We start from the raw sequence: 24,412 nt of genomic DNA, 5'->3' as shown, positions 1-24,412 counted from the left end.
CACATGAAAAAATGCTCAACATCCCTCATCATCAGGGAAATAAAATAAAAACTACAATGAAATACCACCTCACACCTGGCAGAATGGCTAAAACTAACAACTCAGACAAGGTCAGATGTTGGCAAGGATGCAGAGAGAGAGGAGCCCATTTGCACTGCTGGTGGGAACGCAAACTGATGCAGCCACTCTGGAAAACAGTATGGAGGTTCCTCAAAAAATTAAAAATAGAAGCACTCTACAACCCAGGAACTGCACTACTGGGTATTTATCCAAATGACACAGGTGTATGGTTTTGATAGGGCACATGCACCCCAGTGTGTATAGCAGTGTTATCAAAAATAGCCAAAGTATGGAAAGAGCCCAAATGTCCACTGACAGATTAATGGGTAAAGAAGATGTGGTGTATATATACAATGAAGTATTACTCGGCAATCAAAAAGAATGAAATCTTGCCATTTCCAGCAACATGGATGGAATTAGTATTGTGCTAAGCAAAATTAGTCAGAAAAAGACAAGTATCATATAACTTTACTCATATGTGGAATTTAAGATGTAAAACAGATGAACATAAGGGAAGCAAAAATCATGTAACAGAGGGGGACAAAACATCAGAGACTCTTAGCTATAGACAACAAACAAAGTGGCTAGAGGAGTTGTGGATCGGGAGATGGGCTAAATGGGCCAGGGACGTTAGGGAAGAGCCTTGCTGGGATCAGCACTGGGGGTTATATGCAGGTATGATTCACTGGACTCTACTCCTGAGATCATTCTTCCACTAAATGCTAACTCACTTAGATACATTAAAAAATAAATAAATAAAACCCAGGTCACTGGTTTGGGCCTGCCTACTTAATCCAGGACGTTCTCCCTATTTTAAGGCGCATAACCTTAATTACATCTATGCGTTCCCTTCCATGAGAGAGAACCACGGAAGGGTTTTGCTTTCGCCTTATGTTTTCTTCCTGTCTTTATTTTGTCTATTCTTTAATAAATACTTTTGTGTAGATAGAGAGTAACATACAGAAAAGTTCATGTATCAAAGTCAAGAAATGGAATAATATCAGCCCCTCAGAAACTCTCCTTGTGCCCCTCTCAGTTTTACAGAAATGGCTGCCAAAGCCAGCTGTGACAGACACGTAGGGTCAATCACAGAAAGTCACAGATGGGTATTGGCTGATATTGATGAGATGACTGTTGATCTCTGTCATCAGATGATTGTAGAATTGGAGTCATCTGAGAAAAGGCCCTCAAGTAATTGAGAGTCTTAATAAAGTATCTGAGGTTTAATGTCATGAAGCCTGGGCTTGCTGGAAAAAAGTCAGCACAGGAAAACAGCTGAAGCAAATATGAGTGACTATCAATGACTGTCAGCTTTGGGTGAAGAGTCAGTTTCAGGTCATCATGGTATCGTCTTCTTTCGTGTGCATTTGAAAATTTTCATAGTGAAATCTAAAAAAACACCCCACGAATGATTATAAGACTCCCTTTGTTATTCAAGTAGCTTGAGTTCAATTTCCACATACTAAGAATATTTTAGAAATTACAGTCTAAGGAGGTGATATACCAACCTACTGATAATGATTACATCTGGGAAAAGCAAATAGAAAACCGCTTTCCTGGATTGAAACACTATAGATTAGTTTTGCCTGCATTCTGTATTTATATAAATGGAATCACATAATACATATCTGTTTGGCCTCTTTTGTCCATTATGACATTTGTAAGATTCAGCCATGTTGAATGGAGATAACTAGTTGTCTCCTTTCCACTATTGTATAGTTTTCCAGTTAATGAATGTAATACTATTTATCCATTATACTATTAATGGACATGTGGGCTGTTTAGAGTTTGGGGCTGTAACAAATAAAATAATGCTATGGATATTCATGTAAAAATGTATTGTGGTAAACATATGTATGCATTTCTGTTAGGTAGAAACGTACGAGTGAAATTATTGAGCTGTAGACTATACATATTTTCAACTGTGATAAACACCTCTAGACAGTTTCCCAAAGTGGTTTTACTTTGAACTCCAGTCAGCAGTGTGTGAGAGCCGCACTTACTCCTTCCTAACACGTGGTATAGTCAGTCTGCTTAATTTTAGCCATTCCAGTGGATTCGTAACAGTGTTGTTGGTTTTAACTTGCAGTTCCCAGGTGACTTGAAGGTTGAGCATATTTTCATATATTTATTTGATACAATTTCAGTCAAACACCTGTTCAAGTCTCTTGTTGAGATATAGAGTAACATATTTTCTACCAGGTTGTGTATCTTTTTTTTGTCCAATTCTATAATTTTTATGTTTATAAATATATAGATTTTAAGATTTAAGATTTTAATATATATTTATATATGTAGATTTATAAGTATAGAATTATTTGGTACATACTTTAGAAGCTTTTTTGCTCAGTTGGTGACCTACTTTTCAGACTGTTCATATCTCATGGCACAGAGTTCCTAATTTAATGTGGTCAAATTTTTTGATTCTTGTTTAGAAAATCTTTGTGTACCCAAGGTTATGGCTAGAGAGATGTGAAGTACAATAAAAACCACCATCGTCTATTCGACTGAATTTGGTTATTGGTGGCTTCAAAGGATCCCTTTCTGTCATGTGGCAAGACCAGACTACAAAGGTTAGAAGGTGAGCTCACATGAAAAATAAAAAACCGGTCATAGAAAATTTCTTTCTTCTTTAAGAGAATTGGTTTATTTATTTATTGGTTGGTTTTTGATGGTAGCGGAAAGATAAGACATTGCTGGAGTCAGCCTGTGGTTTTTCTCCCCAGTGGCACAGATTGGATTTACTTAAGTCAGCTTTGTGTTTATTGAAAAGTCATTTTGAAACAATTATACTCTTACCATATGACCCAGATCTGTAACGTAGTCCGTAAATATTTAGCATCCAATAGGTCTGCAAATCTTCCTCTTTTTTCCTGGGGTACAGAAAAGGGACAGGCAGATTAGATTTAGCTTAAGGACTGGCAAAGGTTTCTCTAGTATTTGGGAGAATAGAAAATAAGAACAGCATAGGAATGCGGGGGGGTGAGAGAACCACTCAACTCCCATGAGCGCACCTTACCAGACCCACAGATCATTGCTTCTGCACGCTCATCTTAGTTAGTCTTTGCAGGCTTTTTAAAGTTTTTTCTTAAAACTTCTTAAAATGTGTATTTGTTTTTGAGAGAGAGAGACAGAATGCAAGTGGGGGAGGGGTGGAGAGAGAGGGAGACACAGAATCCGAAGCAGGCTTCAGGCTCTGAGCCGTCAGCACAGAGCCCAATTCGGGGCTCGAACTCACAGTGAGATCACGACCTGAGAGGAAGTCAGATGCTTAATCAACTGAGCCATCCAGTCGCCCCTGCGTGCATTTTATTATCAGGGGCCAGGACCAACCCATTGAATGGAAGACTCTAACGCTTTTTCTCTTCCTCTTTTCACCAGTGCTGGTGAGTGATGGAGCTGAGCATGGAAAATAGGATATATGAAAAGTATAGTTATAAAGATGATTGGAGATTCTTTTTTTATATATATACATTTATTTACTTTGAAGGCGAGAAAGAGAGAGAGCAGGAGAGGGGCAGAGAAGGAGAGAGAGAGAGAGAATGAATCCCAAGCAGGCTCCATGCTGTCAGTGTCAGAGCCCTATGTGGGGCTTGAACTCACAAAACTGTGAGATCATGACCTGAGCAGAAATCAAGAGTCAGACATTAAACCCACTGAGCCACCCAGGCACCCTCAATGGGAGATTCTTTTAAGCTTCATATTAAAATGAAAAATCTAGTATTAAAAAATGAGCATAAGAATTGTGTTCAAAAAATGTGTCATACATTTGGAAAGAGGATAGAATATTTAATTTCTTTTTGTGTCTTTAGGGTAACCAGCAAAAGGTCTTGTCCATGGTCAATGCTAATTAGATATTTTGAATAAAAATAAGTAAGGATGGGCTATATATGATTGGGCAACGGTGGATTTTTATTTAAAGCTAGGAATGCTTCAAGGGGTGCTCTGTTGAAACCCATCTATTCTTTCTCACAAACAGACCTGAAATTATAGGCTCCCTCTAGAGAGACCAGCAATAAACTAGGCATCCTGGATTTTGTTGTCACAGAAGGTTCCATTTGAAGGAACTTGCTCCAGGGACTTTTTTTGTTTGTTTTGTCTGTTTGTTTATTTTTATAGTTTAATATCAAGTTGGTTTCCACATAACACCCACAAGTGCCCTCCTCCATGACCATCACCCCTCTTCCGTTTTTCCCCTCCCCCTTCAGCCCTCAGTTTGTTTTCGGTATTCCAGTATTCCTCATGATTTGCCTCCCTCTCTCTCCCTAACTTTTTCCCCCTTTCCCCACTACATGGTCCTCTGTTAAGTTTCTCCTGTTACACTTATGAGTGCAAACATATGGTATCTGTCCTTCTCTGCCTTATTTCGCTTAGCATGACACCTCGAGTTATTTGTTCCTACAAATAACCAGATTTCATTCTTTCTCATTACCATGTAATACTCCATTGTATATATAAACCATATCTTCTTGATCCATTCACCCATTGATGGACATTTAGACTCTCTTTCCATGATTTGGCTATTGTTGACAGTGCTGCTATGAACATTGGGGTACATGTGCCCCTATGCACCAGTATTTCTGTATCCTTTGGGTAAATCCCCAGCAGTTCTATTACTGGGTCATAGGAGAGTTCTGTTGATAGTTTTTTGAGGAGCCTCCACACTGTTTTCCAGAGTGGCTGCACCAGTTTACATTCCCACCAACAGTGTAGGAGGGTGCCCGTCTCTCCACACCCTCGCCAGCATCTACAGTCTCCTGAATTATTCATTTTAGCCACTCTGACTGGTGTGAGGTGGTATCTCAGTGTGGTTTTGATTTGTGTTTCCCTGATGATGAGTGATGTTGAGCTTTGTTTCATGTGCCTGGTGGCCATCTGGATGTCCTCTTTGGAGAAGTGTCTGTTCATGTCTACTGCCCATTTCTTCACTGGATTGTTCGTTTTTAGGGTGTGGAGTTTGGTGAGTTCCTTGTAGATTTTGGACACTAGCCCTTTAACTGATACATCATTTGCAATTATCTTTTCCCATTCCATCAGTTTCCTATTAGTTTTCTTGATTGTTTCCTTTGCATTGCAGAAGTTTTTAGCCTGATGAGGTACCAGTAGTTCATTTTTGCTCTTGATTCCATTGACTTTGGGGATGTTTTGAGTAAGAAATTGCTGCAGTTGAGGTCAAGGAGGTTGTTTCCTGCTTTCTCCTCTAGGGTTTTTATGGTTTCCTGTCTCACATTCAGGCCTTTCATCCATTTTGAGTTTATTTTTGTGTATGGTGTAAGAAAGTGGTCTAGTTTCATTCTTCTACAGTTCTCCCAGCACCGCCTGTTAAAGAGGCTGTCTTTTTTCCATTGGATACTCTTTCCTGCTTTGTCAAAGATTAACTGGCCGTCCAGTTCTGGGTTCTCTATTGTATTCCATTGGTCTGTGTCTGTTTTTGTGCCAATACCATACTGTTTTGAAGATTACAGCTTTGTAGTAGAGGCTAAAGTCTAGGATTGTGATGCCTCAGGGGCTTTTTTAAAGCAATCTCTATGCCCAACATGGGGTCAAACATACAACCCCTAGATCAAGAGCCAGCCAGGCACCCTGCTGTTCCAGTGCCTTTTAGCCTCAGTGTCTAGAGGTCACTGGGGACAGATGGGAACAACTGACAGTCATCTTTCATCTCCTTTACATGTTGGGGCCCTAGCTACTTATCATTGGAAAACCTCTGAACTAGTCCTAGCCTCCCATTTTCCAATACAGAAAATGTGGCCCAGAGAGGATAAGTGACTTGCCCAGGGTCACAGAGCTATTAAAAGGCAGAGCCAGAGTGCTGTCCAGGCCTTCTAAGTACGAGTCCTGATTCTTGCCCATCTACCTCTCTGACATGTCCCTTTGAGTTTACATGTGACTGTGGTCCCCTCACCTCCCCAGGTGTAACTGGAGATTCAGAACACTGAGTCTACAGTGAATCCCAGTGAATCATAAACTGTATTAAAATAGATTATCTGGCCCTGAACCTTTGACTACAATCCAAATCGATGGACTCATTCATCTCATCTATGGTGTGGCTCTTCCTGAGCCAGTCCCCAGAGCCTCTTCTGTCCGGGTCTGGGCATGAAGCTGCACAGGCTGGTCTGCCCACACCATCTTGAGCAGCCTCCTGTGCCTGGCATCCCGACGACAGCCGGTGTGACCAAATCCGCGGCACCTTCCTGCCTCTGGTTTGACCCACACCATTCCTCCTCCTTCCTCCCCTGAGGCTGCCTCTCCTTTCAGTGCTCAACTTTTGCCCTGGTTATCCCCTCGGGGGGGGGGGGCCCAACTGCCCTGGCCCATGGTCACCTCTCTGCTGCAACCCTATAGACTGTTGTGTGTGCCCCTCACCCGCTTCTAACATCGGGTTGTTCTGTGGGTGATTCTTTGCTGTGTGAGCCTCATCTCACCAGGCAGATTGTAAGAGATCTGAAGGCAGGGTCGGTGGCTTGTAGCTCTGTATCCAAGGGCCGTGCACAAGAGACAATTGTGGAGATGGACAAGACCCTCTGATGGGCATGTGGATGGAAGCGGCAAGCTGACAAGAGAAGGAAAGCAGGAGGAAGAGGAAGAGGGAGCAAGGAGAAGGATGTAAGAGGGAGGGGGGAGGATGTGGAGTGTGGAGAGAAGATGGAGACCAGAGAAGGGTGGAGGAGGGAGGGTGGTTGTTATAAGAACTGAGTCTCCCCCATTTAGTACAGTAACAATACTGTACAACATATAAGACAGTGTTAAGAGGGTAGCTGTTATATGTCCTCACCCCAAAAAAAGAAAGGATATCTATGTGATATGATGGAAGTGCTAACTAACTATACGGCAGCTACCATTTTGCAGGATATAAGTGTATCAAATCAAGCTTACACAATTACATCTCAATAAAGCTGGGAAGGGAAAAGATAAAAGAATAGGCTTTCCCACAGCCATGCCAGCCCTGGTAAGAACCCACAACTTTTCTCTGTACCACTGGTGTCCCTGCTTTGTGTCATTCCCCACATCTCTGGTGATGCTTTCTCACTGTGGAATGTCCAACATCCTTGTATTCTGCCTTTTCTCCTCCTATCCAACTCTGCACTGAGCCATGGACCTAAGGATGCACAGACTCACTGATAAAGGTCATGGGAAGCCTTAAATGCTGGGATGAGGATTCTGGGCTTCACTTACAGTCAGGGACTCTGAGGGGTGGAGGTGGGGTCCAATGAAGGCTCCTGAGCAGCAGTGGTGGTGTTAATATTTAAAGACTATTTGTCCAGCAGTGTTGTGCTGGATGAAATCACAGGGCACGGGGCAAGGAGGTGGCTCTGTGAAAGTGACTGTATGTAAAAGCTGCTGTTTTAGAAGAGCCAGCGGGCTTGGCAGCCGATCAGGCTTGGTGGTGCAGAGGTTTACAGTGAGTCGAAGGAAACCCCACAGCGAGAGGAGCATTAATGAACACTGTTTCAGGCTGTGATGTGAAACATGCCGAGCACAATATCGTATAATTCTCCTTACATGAAATAGAGAACAGGCAAATTCAGAGAGCCAGAAAGTAGAAGCTACCAGAGGTTTAGGGTAGATAGGCATGAGAAGTTATTACCTCCTAGAGTATTTGTTCAGGAGGATGACAAAATCCTGAATGTACTTAATGCCACTGAGCTGTACACTTCAAAATGATGACACACACAAATGGAAAGATATTCCATGCTTATGGATTGGGAGAACAAATATTGTGAAAATATCCATAGCCCCAAAAGCAATCCACAGATTTAATACAATCCCTACCAAAATATCAATGATGTTATTCAAAGAACTAGAACAAATAATCCTAAAATTTGTACGGAACCACAAAAGACCCCTGAATAGTCAAACCAATCTTGAAAAAGAAGAATAAAACCAGAGGCATCACAGTCCCAGACTTCAAGATATAGTTCAAAGCTATAGTAATCAAAACAGCATGGTGCTGGCACTAAAAGAGACACATAGATCAATGGAACAGAATAGAAAGCCCAGAAATAAACCCACAATTGTATGTTCCAATTAATCTTCAACAAAGAGGCAAGACTATGCAGTGGGAAAAAGACAATCTCTTTAACAAATGCTGCTGGGAAAACTGAACCGCTACATGCAAATGAATGAAACTGGACTTTCTTTTTTTTTTTTTTTTTTTAAATATAGTTTATTTTTGAGACATAGCACAAGTGAGGGAGAGGCAGAGAGAGAGGGAGACACAAATCTGAAACAGGCTCCAGGCTCTGAGCTGTCAGCACAGAGGCCGATGCGGGGCTTGAACCCACAAACCATGAGATCATGACCTGAGCCAAAGCCAAATGCTTAACTGACTGTGCCACCCAGGGGCCCCCGAAACTGGACTACTTTTTTACACCATATACAAAAATAAGCTCAAAATGGATTAAAGACCTAAATGTGAGATCTGAAACCATAAAAGTCCTATGAGAGAGCACAGGCAATAATTTCTGACATTGGCCATAACAGCATTTTTCTAGGCATGTCTTCTAAGGCAAGGGAAACAAAACCAAATATAAACTATTGGGACCACATCAAAATAAAAAACTTCTGCACAGCGAAGGAAACAATCAACAAAACTAAAAGACAACCTACTGAATAGGAGAAGATATTTGCAAATGATGTTAGTATCCAAAATACATGAAGCATTTACAAAACTCAACACCAAACTCCCTAAAATAATCCAAGTTAAAAAGCAACAGAAGACACGGACAGACATTTCTCCAAAGAAGACATACAGATGGCCAATAGACATGTGAAAAGACGCTCAACATCACTCATCATCAGGGAAGTGCAAATCAAAACCACAATGAGATATATCCTCACTATAGTTAGTTTTGAATAACATCAAAACACAAGAAACAGGGGTGCCTGGGTGGCTCAGTACATTAAGTGTTCAACTCTTGGTTTCAGCTCAGGTCATGATCTCATGGTCATGGGATCAAGCCCTGTATCTTGGGATTCTCTCTCTCTCCCTAACTCTCCACCCCTCCCCCGCTCACAAATACACAGACGCGCTCTCACACACACACACACACACACACACTCTCTCTCTCTCTCTCTCTCTCTCAAAATAAACAAACTTAAAAAAAGAAAATCAGAAACAACAAGTGTTGGTGAGGCTATGGAGAAAAGTGAACCCTCCCACACTGTCAGAGGGAATGCAAACTGGTGCAATCACTATAGAAAACAGTATTGGGATTCTTCAAAAAATTAAAAATAGAATTACCGCACGATCCAGCAATTGCATTGCTGGGTCTTTACGCAAAGTATATGAAAACACTAATTTGAAATGATATATGCACCCTTATGTTTACTGCAGCATCATTTACAAAAGCCAAATTATGGAAGCAACCCAGCTGTCCGTCCATAGATGAAGGGGTAAAGAAGAGGTGGCGTGTAGATACAGTGGGATAATACTCAGCCATCACAAAGAGCGAATCTTCCCATTTGCAATGACATGGATAGATCTAGAGAGTATAATGCTAAATGAAATAAGTCAATCAGAGAAAGACAGTTCACTCATATTTGACCTTTAAGAAACAAAACAAGGGGCACCTGGGTGGCTCAGTTAAGTGTCTGACTTCAACTAAGGTCATGATCCCAGAGTCTGAGTTTGAGCCCCACGTCAGGCTCTGTGCTGACAGCTCAGAGCCTGGGCCCTGCTTCGGATTCTGTTTCCCTCTTTCTCTCCCAAGCTCATGCTCTGTGTCTCTGTCTCTCAAAAATAAATAAAAGTTAAAAAAATGTTTTTAATAAAAAAAAGGAGGAAGTAATGTCTAATTTAGGAAAACTTATAAACAACATGAAATCAAAACATCAGACAAAAATAACTTGGAAGACAAGACTGGGCAGACCAGAATTAATATCTTCAAGGTCCTTGTATCATTCAGATAGCAAATAAAGATATTAAAAACACAGATATTGTGGGAGCACATTTTCAATATTTAAGGGCTACCTCTATAATAAAAGAAATAGAATAAATTCTAAGCCAGTAAAAGGAAGCACAGTGGGGGAGAAAAGCAAACTGAATCACTCTAGTAAAAGGCAGGAAAGGAGTAAAGGAAAGACAATGGTGAAGAGGAAATGTAAAATAAAATGGCAGAAGTCCAAATGTGTGACTATGACAAAAGATGTAATTGAATCAAGTTCATTGCTAAAAAACACAATACCAGACTGAGTGAAAAAAAAATTAATATCAGGTTATATATGTAGAAGAAATACTTTTAAAGGAAAGCAACATAGAAAAGTTAAAAACAGAGTTCTGGAAAAAAGAAGCATCAGGAAAAATGCTAACCTAAGCTAGTTTCAGTATATTAATATGAGAGAAAATAAAATGTAAGGCCCAAACCAGTATAAAGAAGTAACAGCATAATAAAATCTATCCATAAGATTAAGTCAATCACATGCTAGGAAGCACCAAGATATTCTCAAAATACATGAAGTAATCTGTCAGGCTTGTAAGGAGAAGTGAACAAAGCCATCATGTTATTGACAAACTGTTAGCTCAGCTAAGCAGAATCTTGATCAAGTGTCAGATATTTATATGACACAATTAACAAAGTGTAACAAAATATAAACACTCAATGAGAACACACGCTTATTTTAGGTACACATAGAACATCAATGAAAAGTTACCATGTGGAGAACAAAAGAAAAGTCTCCATATTCCAAACAACTTGGAAGACAAGACAAGACATCCTCTGACCAAAATGTAATTAAATAAGAAACAAAGAATAAAAAAGAGGGCTAATAGATAACACACTGGTGAGGGAAATTCATAGCAGTTACAAAATACAAACAAAAATAATATTGGTCTCTAACAAAACTTGCCACGTGTAACTAACTGCTTCATTTAAAATAAAAAAGATGGGGTGCCTGGGTGGCTCAGTCAGTTGAGTGTCCAGCTTCGGGTCAGGTCATGATCTCAGGGTTCGTGGGTTTGAGCCCCGCGTTGGGCTCTGTGCTGACAGCTAGCTCAGAGCCTGGAGCCTGTTTCAGATTCTGTATCTCCCTCTCTCTCTGACCCTCCCTTGCTCATGCTGTCTCTCTCTGTCTTTTTCTCTCTCTCAAAAATAAATAAAAAACATTAATAAAAAAATGAAAAAGACTTACAACAAATGAACTAAGTACTGAACTCAAGAAGCTAGACAAACATAAAAAGCTAAAGAAGAAAACAAAGAATAGAAATTAATGAGACCACCAAAAAAAATCAATAAAGAGAAAAACAACAACAAAAACCTTGTTCTTTGAAGTTAATATACAAACCTCTAGTAAGAGGACCAAGAAAAAAGAGAGAAGCCACACATAAACAGCATTAAAATGAAAGAGGGGACATATACAGATTTTTGAAATGCATCAGAGAACACTGGAAACAATTTTACATCAATAAATTTGAAAACTTAGATGAGCTGGACAATTTTCTAAAATACATACATTACCAAAATTGACTCACTCGAAAGTCTTAAGCAACAGTAGACTCTGACCTTTACATAAATTGAATTACAGTTCTAAAACCTCCTCACAACACCCATCACTATCCCTCACCCCTCACCTCAAAATAAATACGTGAGAGGCAAGTGTCACCAAGCACTCCCTAACCATATTCCAACCATGACCAAGGGCCGAATTCCTGTCTCATGTGAAGTGTTGCCAGGTTGGCAGGTCAGGTGAGGGAGGGGCCATTGGTCAAACTTCCCAGAGCTTATGATGGACCTGCCTACAGGTGGGTGGTCAGAGCTGGTGTGGGAAAGGATTTCAGATTGACCTTCACAGTCCTAGAAACATTAGAATTTAAATGCCAAAGTTTGTTTTTAAAAATCATTTAAAAAAGGGGTGCCTGGGTGGCTCAGTCCGTTAAGCATCTGACTCTTGGTTTCAGCTCAGGTCATGATGTCACAGTTCGTGAGTTCAAGACCCATGTCAGGCTCTGTGCCGACAGCGTGGAGGATGCCTGGGATTCTCTCTGCCCTCTCTCTCTGCCCCTCTCCCCCTTCTCTATCAAAAATAAAAAAGTAAACATTTTTTAAAATAAAAAATAAATTAAAATCATGAAAAGTCATTTAATGATGTTTATGTTTGATCACTTATCATTTATAATATTTTATATCATTTGTAAGGTCAGTACAAGAAAATAAAATTACAAAACAGTCTCTCACCGATATAAGCAATGATGCCAAATGGTGACCAGCTCTGCAAGGTAGACGTTACTATTCCTATTTCACAGATGAGGAAAACAGGCAGGGAACTTGCCAGGGCCGCCTGGCTCTGGGTGGAGCCAGATTTAGTCCCAGTCCACTCTGCTCTTTTCTCTGGTCCCTCCAGGGCAGGGCTAAGAGTGAAGGCCAACTCTCCCCCGCTTGCCGAGGATGTGGCTGGTGGGGGATGGGGCCTCCCATCTGGGCACTTACCAGGATGGGCTCTACCAGCTTCCCCTCAGGCATGACGGAGCGGTTCATCTTGGCGATGTGCTCCAGTGTGGCCAAGGCAGCCTGCGTGTTCCCAGTGGAGACGTTGAAGCGCGCAGACTCAGGGATAAACTGGGCGCAGAAGGAAAGACCATCAGAGTTGCAACCGCTGTGGACCTGGAGGGCTCGGCTGTTACCATCACAGACCTCAGGCTGCCCAGAGGTGGAGGATAAGCAAGCACAAAGCCACACCATACAGCAAGTATCCTGTGCATTCCACGTCGATCCGGAACAAACAGGGTCACGTTCTCATTTTAGTCCCATCTTGATGAGAGCGGGTCAATACTGATCTGCAGCAATTCAGCTCAACCTACTTGCTAACACGAGTCAATTCCTACATGTGCTTGGGAAGTAACTGCTGCCCCAGGGCCCCTCTACTGTGCTGCCCACCCAGCCTCTCCCCGGGAGCCCTGCCATCTCCCACAGCAACCCCTCACAGCACGACTACAGCAGGCCTTCTGGCCCCATGAGGCAGAAGAATCACCCCTGACAGGCCAGACCCTCAACTCGGTATTGTCCAGTATCTTGAACACCACACTCAGAAAACAATACAGGTCTCCTTGGAAGCTGGGACCTTGAGAATCACCTTGGACCATTTCGTGCCTCTCATGCCTCACAACCAATCAAGGCCGGCTGGATCTTCCTCAGAAAAGCACCTCCCCCACCAGCACCCTGCTCCTCACCTGGTGGCCAGTGGGCAGGGTGGCTCCTCCTCATCTCACACCGGGATTTATTCTGACTGCGTTCCTGGCCCTTTCTGTGTTCCCTGCCACCCAGGCTCCATGCAGCCAGGAGCCAGCTTCCCAGCACCCCACATTTCACACCTTCATGACTGGGCTGACACTGCAGTCCCACCAAAATGCCCTTTGCCCACTGTCCAGGCATCCAAATGCAGGCCGTTCCATCCCACAAGGCCAAAGCCAACAGCACCACCCCACTGGAACCAACCCCTCTCTCCGCTGAGCACCCAGAGAACGAGAGCCGCTACAGTGCCTGCTGGGTCTCATTGGTACTGCCACCTTTTGCGTTCACATCTGTCTCCCGCTGGCAGGCTGGAGCTCCTTGGTGGCAGGAACTGTGTCTTATGCTATTTTCAGCCTTGAAAGCTAATGCTGAGCCTGGTATATGCTCACTGTGAGTGTGATCAATCCAAAGACAAGGTCAAGATTCAAAATAATGATTTTTTAATGTTTATTTAATTTTGAAAGACAGGGAGAGACCGAGCATGAGTGGGGGAGGGGCAGAGAGGGAGACACAGAATTCAAAGAAGGCTCCAGGCTCCTAGTTGTCAGCACAGAGCCTGACACCAGGCTCAAACTCCCAATTGTGAGATCATGATCTGAGCTGAAGTCGGACACACAACCAACTGAGCCACCTAGGCGCCCCTCAAAATAATAATTTTTAAAAAGGTAGTAACATAGTTGTATAGCTAACCCATGTTGAAAACTGCTCATGGTCTAGGCTCATGAAGAGGGCTTTACACATAACATTATTTAATCCCCCCCAAAAGTCCAAAAAGACACACACTATTCATTAGGAACAAAGGGTGGAACTTGCCCAGGATGCTGAAACCAGCCAGGGCAGTCTGGCTCCAGAGTCAGTCCACCATGCCACCTCCCAAGAGGCAAACCCAAGTACTCTGGGACACTGGAAGATGGAATTTAAACATGTGCCAACAGAGTCCTACATTTAGACGTAAGATAACATATCAAGGGTGCCTGGGTGGCTCAGTCAGTTAAGCATCGGATGTCGGCTCAGGTCATGATCTTGGGGTTAGTCAGTGCAAGCCCTGCATTGGTCTCTCTGCTCACAGCTCAGAGCCTGGAAGTTGCTTCACATTCTGTATTTCCCTCTCTGTCTCTGTCTGTCCCCTGCTCACGTTCTCTCTCTCTCTCAATAAATAAACATTAAATTTTTTTTTTAAAAGATGAGGAGAGAGGCAAGATGGTGGAGAAATAGGGAGCTCCGTACTTCCCGCCTGCACCTCTCAAACAAAGAAGGGCTGAAGCCAAAGAACACTGAACCACAAGAGTCTGAAAGGAAAAGAGACAGAGTCCACTAAGAAGACAGCCTCATAGGCCTACCTCAAGAAACAAGCCAAAGTACACATGGTGGAGAGTCCCAAATACCACTACAAGTAGGGAAATAAAATAACCATAGGCACAAGAGACAAGGGACACCATTAAAAGAACACTTCCCAAACAGGCAGTCCTTGGACAATTATGAGCCTCCTTTAATATAGCAGTGCCTGCAGGTGCAGAGCACATCACAAGATTCTAGGAAGAAGTGACAGCTAAAGAACCAGTGAAAACAGATATAAGCACCATACCTGACCAAGAATTTGGAGCAAGTGTCATAAATTAATCATGGGGCTTGAAAAAGGCATGGAAGATACCAGAGAAGCTATTGCTACAAAGATTATAGACCTTAAAAACAGTTGTGATGACTTAAAAATGCTATAAATGAGGTGCATAATAAAATGGAGCTGGATTGAAGAGGCAGAGAGAAGAATAGATGAATTAGAGGACATGATTACAGAACAAGAAGCAGCTGAGAAAAAGAGAGATAAATTGATCAAGGAGCACAGAAGGAGAATTCGGAAACTGAGTGATGCAATCAAATGGAACAATATCTGTATCACAGGAATTCGATAAGAAGAAGAGAGAAAAAGGGGCTTATGGAGTACTTAAACAAATGATAGCCAAGAACTTCTCCAATCTGGGGAAGGAAACAGACATTGAAAACTAAGAGGCACAGAGAACTCCCCTCAACGTAACTTGAATCAATCTTCTGCATGACATATCATAGTGAAACTGGAAAAATATAAAGATAAAGAGAGAATTCTGAAAGCAGATAAAAGGCCCTAACATACAAAGGGAGACCTATCAGAGTAGTTGCAGATCTACTGAAACTTGGCAGGCCAGAAAGGAATGGCAGGAAATCTTGAATGTGATGAACAGAAAAAAATGTGCAGCCAAGAATCCTTTATCCAGCAAGCCTGTCATTCAGAATGGAAGGAGAGATAAAGATTTTCCCAAATAACCAAAAATTGAAAGAATACATCACCACTAAACTAGCCCTAAAAGAAATCCTAAGGGGGACTCTATTTGGGAAATATTGCAAGGAACATAAGGTACCAGAGACACCACTACAAGCATGAATCCTACAGAGAACACAATGACTCTAAACCCATATTTTTCAATAATAACACTGAATGTAAATGGACTAAATGCTCCAATAAAAATACATAGGGTAGCAGAATGGATTAAAAAAAATCCATCTATTTGCTGCCTACAAGAGACTCATTAAAGACCTGAGGACACCTTCAGATTAAAAGTGAGGGGATAGAGAAATATCTATCATGCGACTGGAAGTCAAAAGAAAGCCGGAGTAGCCATATTTATATCAGACAAACTGGACTTTAAAGTAAAGGCAGTAACAAGAGATGAAGAAGGACATTATATGATAATTACAGGGTCCATCCATCAGGTAGAACTAACAACTATAAATGTCTAATAACTGAATTCTGGAGCTCCTAAATACATAAAACAATTAATCACAAACAGAAACAATCTTATTGATTAGAATGTAACACTTGCAGGGGATTTTAATATTCTACTTACAGCAATGGATAGATCAATTAGACAGAAAATCACTAAAGAAACAACATATCTGAACAACACGTTGGAACAGATAGATTTGACAGATATATTTAGAACTCTACATCCTGAGGCTATGGAATTCACTTTCTTCTCAAGTGTGCATGGCACATTCTCCAAGACAGATCACATAAAGCAGCCCTCAATAAATATAAAAGAATCGAGATCATACCATGCACACTTCCAGATCACAATGCTATGAAACTTGAAATCAATCACAGGAAAAAGTCTGTAAAACTTCCAGAAACATGGAGGCTAAAGAATGAATGGGCCAATTAGGCAATTAGACAAGAAATTTAAACATATATGGAAACAAATGAAAATGAAAATACAACAATCCAAACACTTTGGGATGTAGCAAAGGCAGTCCTAAGAGGAAAGAACATTGCAATCCAGGCCTATTTCAACTAACTAGAAAAAGCACAAGTACAAAATCTAACAGTGCACCTAAAGGAACTAGAAGGAGAGCAGCAAGAGCACCCTAAACCCAGAAGAAGAAAAGAAATAATAAAGATCATGGCAGAAATAAACAACACAGAATCCCAAAAAACAATTGAACAGATCAATGAAACCAAGAGTTGGTCTTTTGAAAAAATAAACACAGTTGATAAACCTCTAGCCTGGATTCTCAAAAAGAAAAGGAAGAGCATCCCAATAGACAAAAATCACGAATGAAAATGGATTTATTACACCCAATCCCTCAGAAAGACAAGCAATCATCAGGGAATACTATGAAAAATGATATGCCAGCAAACATGACAACCTAGAAGAAATGGACAAATTCCTAAACACACACACATTACCAAAATTCAAACAGGAAGAGATAAAAACCTGAACAGCCCCATAAACCATGAAGAAATTGAATCAAGCATCAAAAATCTCCCTGCGAATAAGAGCCCAGGGCCAGAGAGCTTCCCTGGGGAATTCTACCAGACATTTAAAGCAGAGTTAATACCCATTCTTCTCAAGCTATTCCAAAAAAAAAAAAAAAAAAAAAGAAATGGAAGGAAAACTACTGGACTCATTCTGTGAAGCCAGCATCACTTTGATTCCCAAACCAGAGATTCAACAAAAAAAAGAGAACTACAGGCCAATATGCTTGATGAATATGGATGCAAAAATCCTCAACAAGATACTTGCAAATAGAATTCAACAGCATATAAAAAGAATTTTCTGCCATGATCAAGTGGGATTCATTCCTGGGTTACATGGATAGTTCAACATTCACAAATCCATCAATGTGATACATCACATTAACAAAAGAAAAGATAAAAACCATATAATCTTGTCAATAAATGCAGAAAACACATCTGACAAAATATAGCATCCTTTCTTAATAAAGACTGTCAAGAAAGTCAGAATAGAAGAATCTTACTGAAACATCAAAAAAGCCATTTATGAAAAGCCCACAGCTAATATCATCCATCATGGGGAAAAACTGAGAGCTTTCCCCCTGAGATCAGGAACATGACAGGGGTGTCCACTCTTACCACTGTGGTTTAACACAGTGCTGGAAGTCCTAGCATCAGCAATCAGACAACAAAAGGAAAAAAAAAGTAATCAGAATCGGCAAAGAAGAAGTCAAACTTTCACTTTTTGCAGATGACATGATACTCTACATGGAAAACCTGACAGATTCCACCAGAAACCTCCTAGGACAGACCCATGAATTCAGTAAAGTCACAGGGTACAAAATCAATGTATCGGTTACATTTTTATACACCAATAATGAAGCAACAGGGAGAGAATCAAGAAACTGATACCATTCACAACTGCACAAAAAAACATAAAATACCTAGGAATAAACCTAACCAAAGATATAAAAGATCTGTATGATGAAAACTATAGAAAACTTATGAAGGAAATTGAAGAAGACACCAAGAAATGGAAAAACATTCCATGCTCATAGATCGGAAGAATAAACATTGTGAAAATGTCATTACTACCCAAAGCAATCTACACATTCAATCCCAATCAAAATTGCACTAGCATTCTTCTCAAAGCTAAAAAAAACTATCCTAAAATTCATATGAAATCACAAAAGACCCAGAATAGCCAAAGTAATATTGATGATGAAAACCAAAATGAGAGGCATCACAATCCCAGACTTTAGCCTACAAAGCTGTCATCATCAAGAAAGTATGGTATTGGCACAAAAACAGACATAGGGAATATTCCAAGAAAACAGAATAGAGAACCCAGAACTGGACCCACAAATGTATGATCAATTAATCTTTGACAAAGCAGGAAAGAGTTTCCAATGGAAAAAAGACAGCCTCTTTAACAGGTGGTGCTGAGACAACTGGACAGCAACATGCAAAAGAATGAAACTAGACCACTTTCTTACTCCATCCACAAAAATAAACTCAGAATGTATGAAGGACCTGAATGTGAGACAGGAAACCATCAAAACCTTAGAAGGAAAAGTAGGAAACAACCTCCTTGACCTCAACCGCAGCTATTTTCTACTGTACACATCCCCAAAGGCAAGGGAATCAAGAGCAAAAATGAACTACTGGGACCTCATCAAAAAAGAAAGCTTCTACACTGCAAAGGAAACAATCAAGAAAACTAAAAGGCAACCGACGGAATGGGAAAAGATAGTTGCAAATGACATATCAGATAAAGGGCTAGTGTCCAAAATCTACAAGGAACTCACCAAACTCCACACCCTAAAAACAAATAATCCAGTGAAGAAATGGGCAGAAGACATGAATAGACACATCTCCAAAGAGGACATCCAGATGGCCACAAGACACATGAAGCAATGCTCAGCGTCACTCATCAATAGGGAAATACAAATCAAAACCACACTGAGATACCACCTCATACCAGTCAGAGTGGCTAAAATGAACAAATCAGGAGACTATAGATGCTGGCGAGGATGTGGAGAGACAGGCACCCTCCTACACTGTTGGTGGGAATGTAAACTGGTGTAGCTGCTCTGGAAAACTGTGGAGGCTCCTCAAAAACCTATCAGTAGAACTCCCCTATGACCCAGCAATAGAACTGCTGGGGTTTACCCAAGGGATACAGAGTGCTGATGCATAGGGACACATGTACCCCATGTTCACAGTGGCACTTTCAATAGTAGCCAAATCATGGAAAGCGTCTAAATGTCCATCAACAGATGAATGGATCAAGAAGATGTGGTTTATATATACAATGGAATACTATATGGCAATGAGAAAGAATGAAACCTGGCCATTCATAGCAAAGTGGATGGACCTCGAGGGTGTCATGCTAAGTGAAATAAGTCAGGCGGAGAAGGACAGATACTATGTGTTTTCACTCATAAGTGTAACAGGAGAAGCTTAGCAGAGGCCCATGGAGGAGGGGAAGGGGAAAAAAATATTTAGGGAGAGGGAGGGAGGCAAACCATGAGAGACTCTTGAATACTGAGAACAAACTGAGGGCAGAAAGGGGAGGGGGAGAAGAAAAGGGGAGGGTGGTGAGCATGGAGGAGGGCACTTGTGGGGATGAGCATTGGGTGTTATATGGAAACCAACTTGACAATAAACTATAAAAAATTTTTTTAAATAAGAAGGGAAACATATTAATTGTGCAAGTATAGTTTTTAGGTGTCTAGACTTGGAAACAACTCACATAGAATAGACCTTGGGTTGTAGCTGATCCGAAGCCCAGCAGCACCCAGCTGTGGGAGGCAGCTGGCTAAGGAACAGCACAGTCAGACTACACCAAGCAATGCAGATGGGCTGTTCATGGGAAGCAGCAAGCCAGCTAAGCCCCTGAGCCGAGGCACGGGCGGGTCTGTGTGGGACATCAAGTAACAGATAAGCTCGCTGACCACCTGGCTCATCCAGAAAAAAGTGGACGGGCTCTGGGACCGGGTGTCATGAGGATGAGTTAAAGGTAATGGTACTGTTTAATTCAGAGAAGGAAAGCTTTGATCAGACTAGATTCTTAAGTATGTGTAAAAATATCATGTAGAAGACAGACCTCTGGTTTTTCAGAGGGAAGTCCTAAGACTGCAGGTGAATTCATAAGGAAGGAAGGGTCCTCTCAGCAGAAGAAAGAACTTTCTAAGACCTGGGACGGCCTGCAGATGGAACATATGGATGTAGTCTATAAAGTCTGAAGTCCAAAAGTTCTCCAGGTGGCTCAGTCAGGTAAGCATCCAATTCAGGTCATGATCTCACAGTTCATGAGTTTGAGCCCTGCATCAGGCTCAGTGCTGGCAACTCAGAACCTGAAGCCCACCTCAGAATCTATGTCTCCCTCTCTCTGTGTGCTTCCTCCACTTGTGTTCTCATTCTCTCTGTCTGTCTGTCTCTCTCAATAAGTAAGTAAATAAATAAATACTAAAATGCCCAAAGCCAGAAGTATTTTGGCAGAGACAGGATGTGTGCTTTGGGTTGGGGTATGAAATAAATGCCCTCAGAGGACCTTTCTGAAATCCCAAATTCTTTGCTTACATAGTGTTAGGTGATAAATACACAAAACACATCCCAGTCCCACTGAGAGGTCAACCCTGACTTTGAACAATGAGCATGATTCTACGAGAACCTAAGGAAAATGGTGATTCTGCACATTAGTGGGAGAGCAGGAGGACAAACCGGCCGGTCTGCAGTGGCCTGAGAATGTGTACAAGGCATCCAACTCCAAGCTGTAGAGCTTAGAGAGGGGTCAGCCCAACAGGGAGTTGTCAGACAAAACATCCAGGAATGAATGATTATCAAGGACACAGGAAGGGAAGGATGAAGCGGAGTAACACAGTTTTGAGCAAAGGGAAGCAGCAGATGTGGGGAAGGTACTTGTGGGGCAAAAGGGACACTGGCCCAACTAGAGGGGAGGGCCAGGGGGAGCCTGTGAGCATCCTCACCTTGAAGGCCAGGATGAGGATGATGCCAGGAATGGAGGCGATGCGGATGAGCCACCGCCACCCGATGGTGGGGATCACCACAGAGGCCAGGCCGATGATAAGCAGGGAGCCAGCCAGCCAGAACACCTGGGGAGACACGGGGCGCCTGGGTGGCTCAGTCAGTTAAGTGCTCGACTTCAGTTCATGAGTTCGAGCTCCGCGTGGGGCTCTGTGCTGACAGCTCGGAGCCTGGAGCCTGCTTTGGATTCTGTGTCTCCCTTTCCCTTGTCCCCACCCTCATTTGCACTCCGTTTCTGTGTCTCAAAAATGAATAAACGTTAAAAACGTTAAAAAAAAAAAAAAAAAAAAGAAAGGCAAGAAAACCTGGGGAGAGAATGGAAGATTAACAGTCCTCCCAGGAGGGTGCCTGGCTGGCTCAGTCAGTACAGCACGTGACTCCTGCTGTCAGGGTTGTAAGTTCAAGTCCCGCATTGGATGCAGAGATTACTCGAAAATAAAATCTTTAAAATTCCTCCTATAAAGCATGCTCAACACTACCTCTCTCAGGAGCTCCCTGTCCAGCATTTCAGTATGAGAGAGAGGGAGAGAGGCGGGGAGAGGCGGGGAGAGGCGGGGAGAGGCGGGGAGAGGTGGGGAGGCGGAGAAAGAGAGAGGGGGATAGGCGGAGAGGGGGAGAGGGAGAGAGGGGGAGAGGCGGAGAGGGTCTCTGAGAAGCTGAGGTCCAGCTTCTACACCCAGCACGACCTCCAGGACCTGGATGAACTGGGAACATCGCTTCACGTCACTGTGGCTCAGTTTGTTTGACTATAAATGGAAGCCTCACTAGACAGGGGGTCAGTAATGTCACCAAAGTTTTAAAAACCTGAGACAGTGACATTGCTTTTCCTGTTGAATAAGTAATAGATTTACTGGTTCATAACTCAAAGGGCACAAAGGAAAACACTGAAAATATTCTTTTCATCTCTGAGTTCCCCTGCCATCCAGTTTTTGTCTCAGAAGGAATCAATATTACCAAATTCGTGTGTCCTTCCAAAGTTGTTCTAAGCATATACAAGCTAAAAAGGATGTATCTTGCTCTTCTCTTTTTCACAAATAGTATCATAGTATAAGTATTGCTTTTTGTACTGGAAAATGTATCTTGAAGATAATTTTATGTCAACAAATAACATGGCAGCCAATTCTGGCCAGGCCCCATGGGCTTCAGAACAGTTTCAAGTATTAGTCTGAGCCCTATCTCCCCAGCAGAAGACGGAGAGTAAATGACAACCTCGCCACCTCAGAGATGGAGAGAAGGCAATATTTTAAAAGGTCCTTTGGGGGAGTCTAATTGGGGATGGCTATTTTATCACTAAAGGCTTCTATTATAAAAAATGAACAGGAGTATTTCAGAAAGTGCTAAGGACTATAAAATACAAAGAGTAATGTCATGAAGTGTGACTTGGGTGCTGAAGGTGAACTTTCAGAAGAGTCAACAAATAAGACAAAGAGTAAGCCATTGCAGTAGACCAGATAACAGGCAATGTGGCACTGTACAGAATTTTAGTAGTGAAATGGCAAAAAAAATTTAAAAATGATGATTTGGCACAGACATTAGAGGTAAAGGTGACAGGGTTTGCTGATAGGACACTGCAGTTGAGGGCCCATCAATAAGGGATGAATCAGCAGGACTTGGTGATAGCTTGAATGGGGGTGAGGGAACAGGAGGGGTCAGGGATGGCTCTTGATTTTTTGTCCCTGAATAGTGGGAACATGGAAATAAGTGGTTTCAGAGGAACATGAAGAGGTGAATTCTATCCATATTACATTTGTGTAGCTTATATGATAGTCAAGTGACTATCAAGTACTCTATTTGCTACCTACATTTGAAGTTCAAGGAGACGTTCTTGGTTGTACATAAAGATTTTTGGGGTTTACAAATACAGGTAGCTAAAACCACTGGAATGACCAAAGAGAGCAGGAAAATAAGACGAGCAAGGAGAAGACATGACTAGCAAGCATGCCGGTGAATTAGTGGCAGGTGGAAGAGGAAATGTCCACAGATAAGCTTGAGTAGGCCCATGCTCATTAAATAATGTTAAGTGTAAAATCTAAACACTAGGTATCAAGAGTATGTGCATCCACCTTAACAAAGATTAGAAAAAAGCTGGGAGAAATGTAAAGACTTAGCATAGCAGTATTTTAGATTTTTTCACATTTTTGGTTGCCTAAATTTAGCATTGGAAAATTTTGAAATAAAATTTATTATTATTATTATTATTACTTATTCTTGAGAGAGAGAGAGAGAGAAATACAGAGACAGAGTTCAAACAGAGGAGGGGCAGAGAGAGAGGGAGACACAGAATCCAAACTAGGCTCCAGGCTCTGAGCTGTCAGCACAGAACTTGACACAGGGCTTGAACTCATGAGCCGTGAGATCATAACCTGAGCTGAAGTTGAATGCTTAACTGACTGAGCCACTCAGGCACCCCTATTATTTTTAGGTAGGCTTCATGCCCAGTGTAATACCCAACATGAAGTTTGAACTCATGATCCTAAGATCATGACCTGAGCTGAGATCAAGTATCAGACACTTAAATTAAATGAGCCACCCAGGTGCCTCTAAAATAAATTTTAATATATTCTCCTACTACTTTATTTATTGTCAAATATATGTTTCAGTGAGAAGAGATGTCTCTTTCCTGGGCCACCTGAAAGTCAGAGCTTCTGGAAAAAGATAGCATCAGGGGCGCCTGGGTGGCTCAGTCAGTTAAGTGTCCAACTTCAGCTCAGGTCATGATCTTGTGGTTCATGGGTTCGAGCCCTGCATCGGGCTCTGTGCTGACAGCTCAGAGCCTGGAGCCTATCTTCAGATTCTGGGTCTCCCTCTCTCTCTGACCTTCCCCTGCTCATGTGCACTCGCTCACTCGCGCGCTCTCTCTCTCTCAAAAAATAAATACAACATTAAAAAAAAGAAAAGGATAGCACCAGGGATGGTAAAAGGGCACCTAGATTCATTGACATGGCTTCAGATGCAAAACCTCTCCTCTCCTCAGGGGCCAGCAGAGCGGGGGAGGGCTGGGAAGCATCCCGTCTTCTCTCCTGGAAAAAGGGCTCAGGCGGCCAAGGCGCGTACTGCATATCCCCACAGGCACGGGCCAATCATGGCCTTGCAGATGCCAGGAACCCTGGAGGGCAAACGGGATGCCCTAGCTGTGCTCTCCCCCCTCCTCCCCTGACCACCACTGAAGACTCGGTGGGAAGAGAAAGTCCGTCCCAGATGCATCCCTGAGCTTCTCTCGCTCCCCTAAAACCAGCCACTGGAAGGTTCCCCAGAAGGGGCTACTGTGTTCTAAATGGTACAGTTGGATGATAGAAGCCAGGGCTCAAAA

The 24,412-nt window shown here is 42.2% G+C and overlaps 1 protein-coding gene across 1 annotated transcript in view; it reads right to left on the bottom strand.

Moving 5' to 3' along the window:
- Positions 1–24,412, bottom strand: part of SVOPL (SVOP like) — a 79,144-nt gene that overhangs the window by 32,840 nt on the left and 21,892 nt on the right. The window contains exons 7-10 of the mRNA XM_029917932.1: positions 22,235–22,267; positions 21,045–21,189; positions 12,486–12,614; positions 2,860–2,933 (exon numbers count right to left, since the gene is read on the bottom strand). Coding sequence (XP_029773792.1) covers positions 2,860–2,933; positions 12,486–12,614; positions 21,045–21,189; positions 22,235–22,267 — 381 coding nt within the window. The remainder of the gene's footprint in view (positions 1–2,859; positions 2,934–12,485; positions 12,615–21,044; positions 21,190–22,234; positions 22,268–24,412) is intronic.

The sequence above is a fragment of the Suricata suricatta genome, chromosome 2 (assembly GCF_006229205.1).
Source record: "Suricata suricatta isolate VVHF042 chromosome 2, meerkat_22Aug2017_6uvM2_HiC, whole genome shotgun sequence".
Taxonomy (NCBI): domain Eukaryota; kingdom Metazoa; phylum Chordata; class Mammalia; order Carnivora; family Herpestidae; genus Suricata; species Suricata suricatta.
This window is presented reverse-complemented; position numbering and strand designations above follow the sequence as displayed.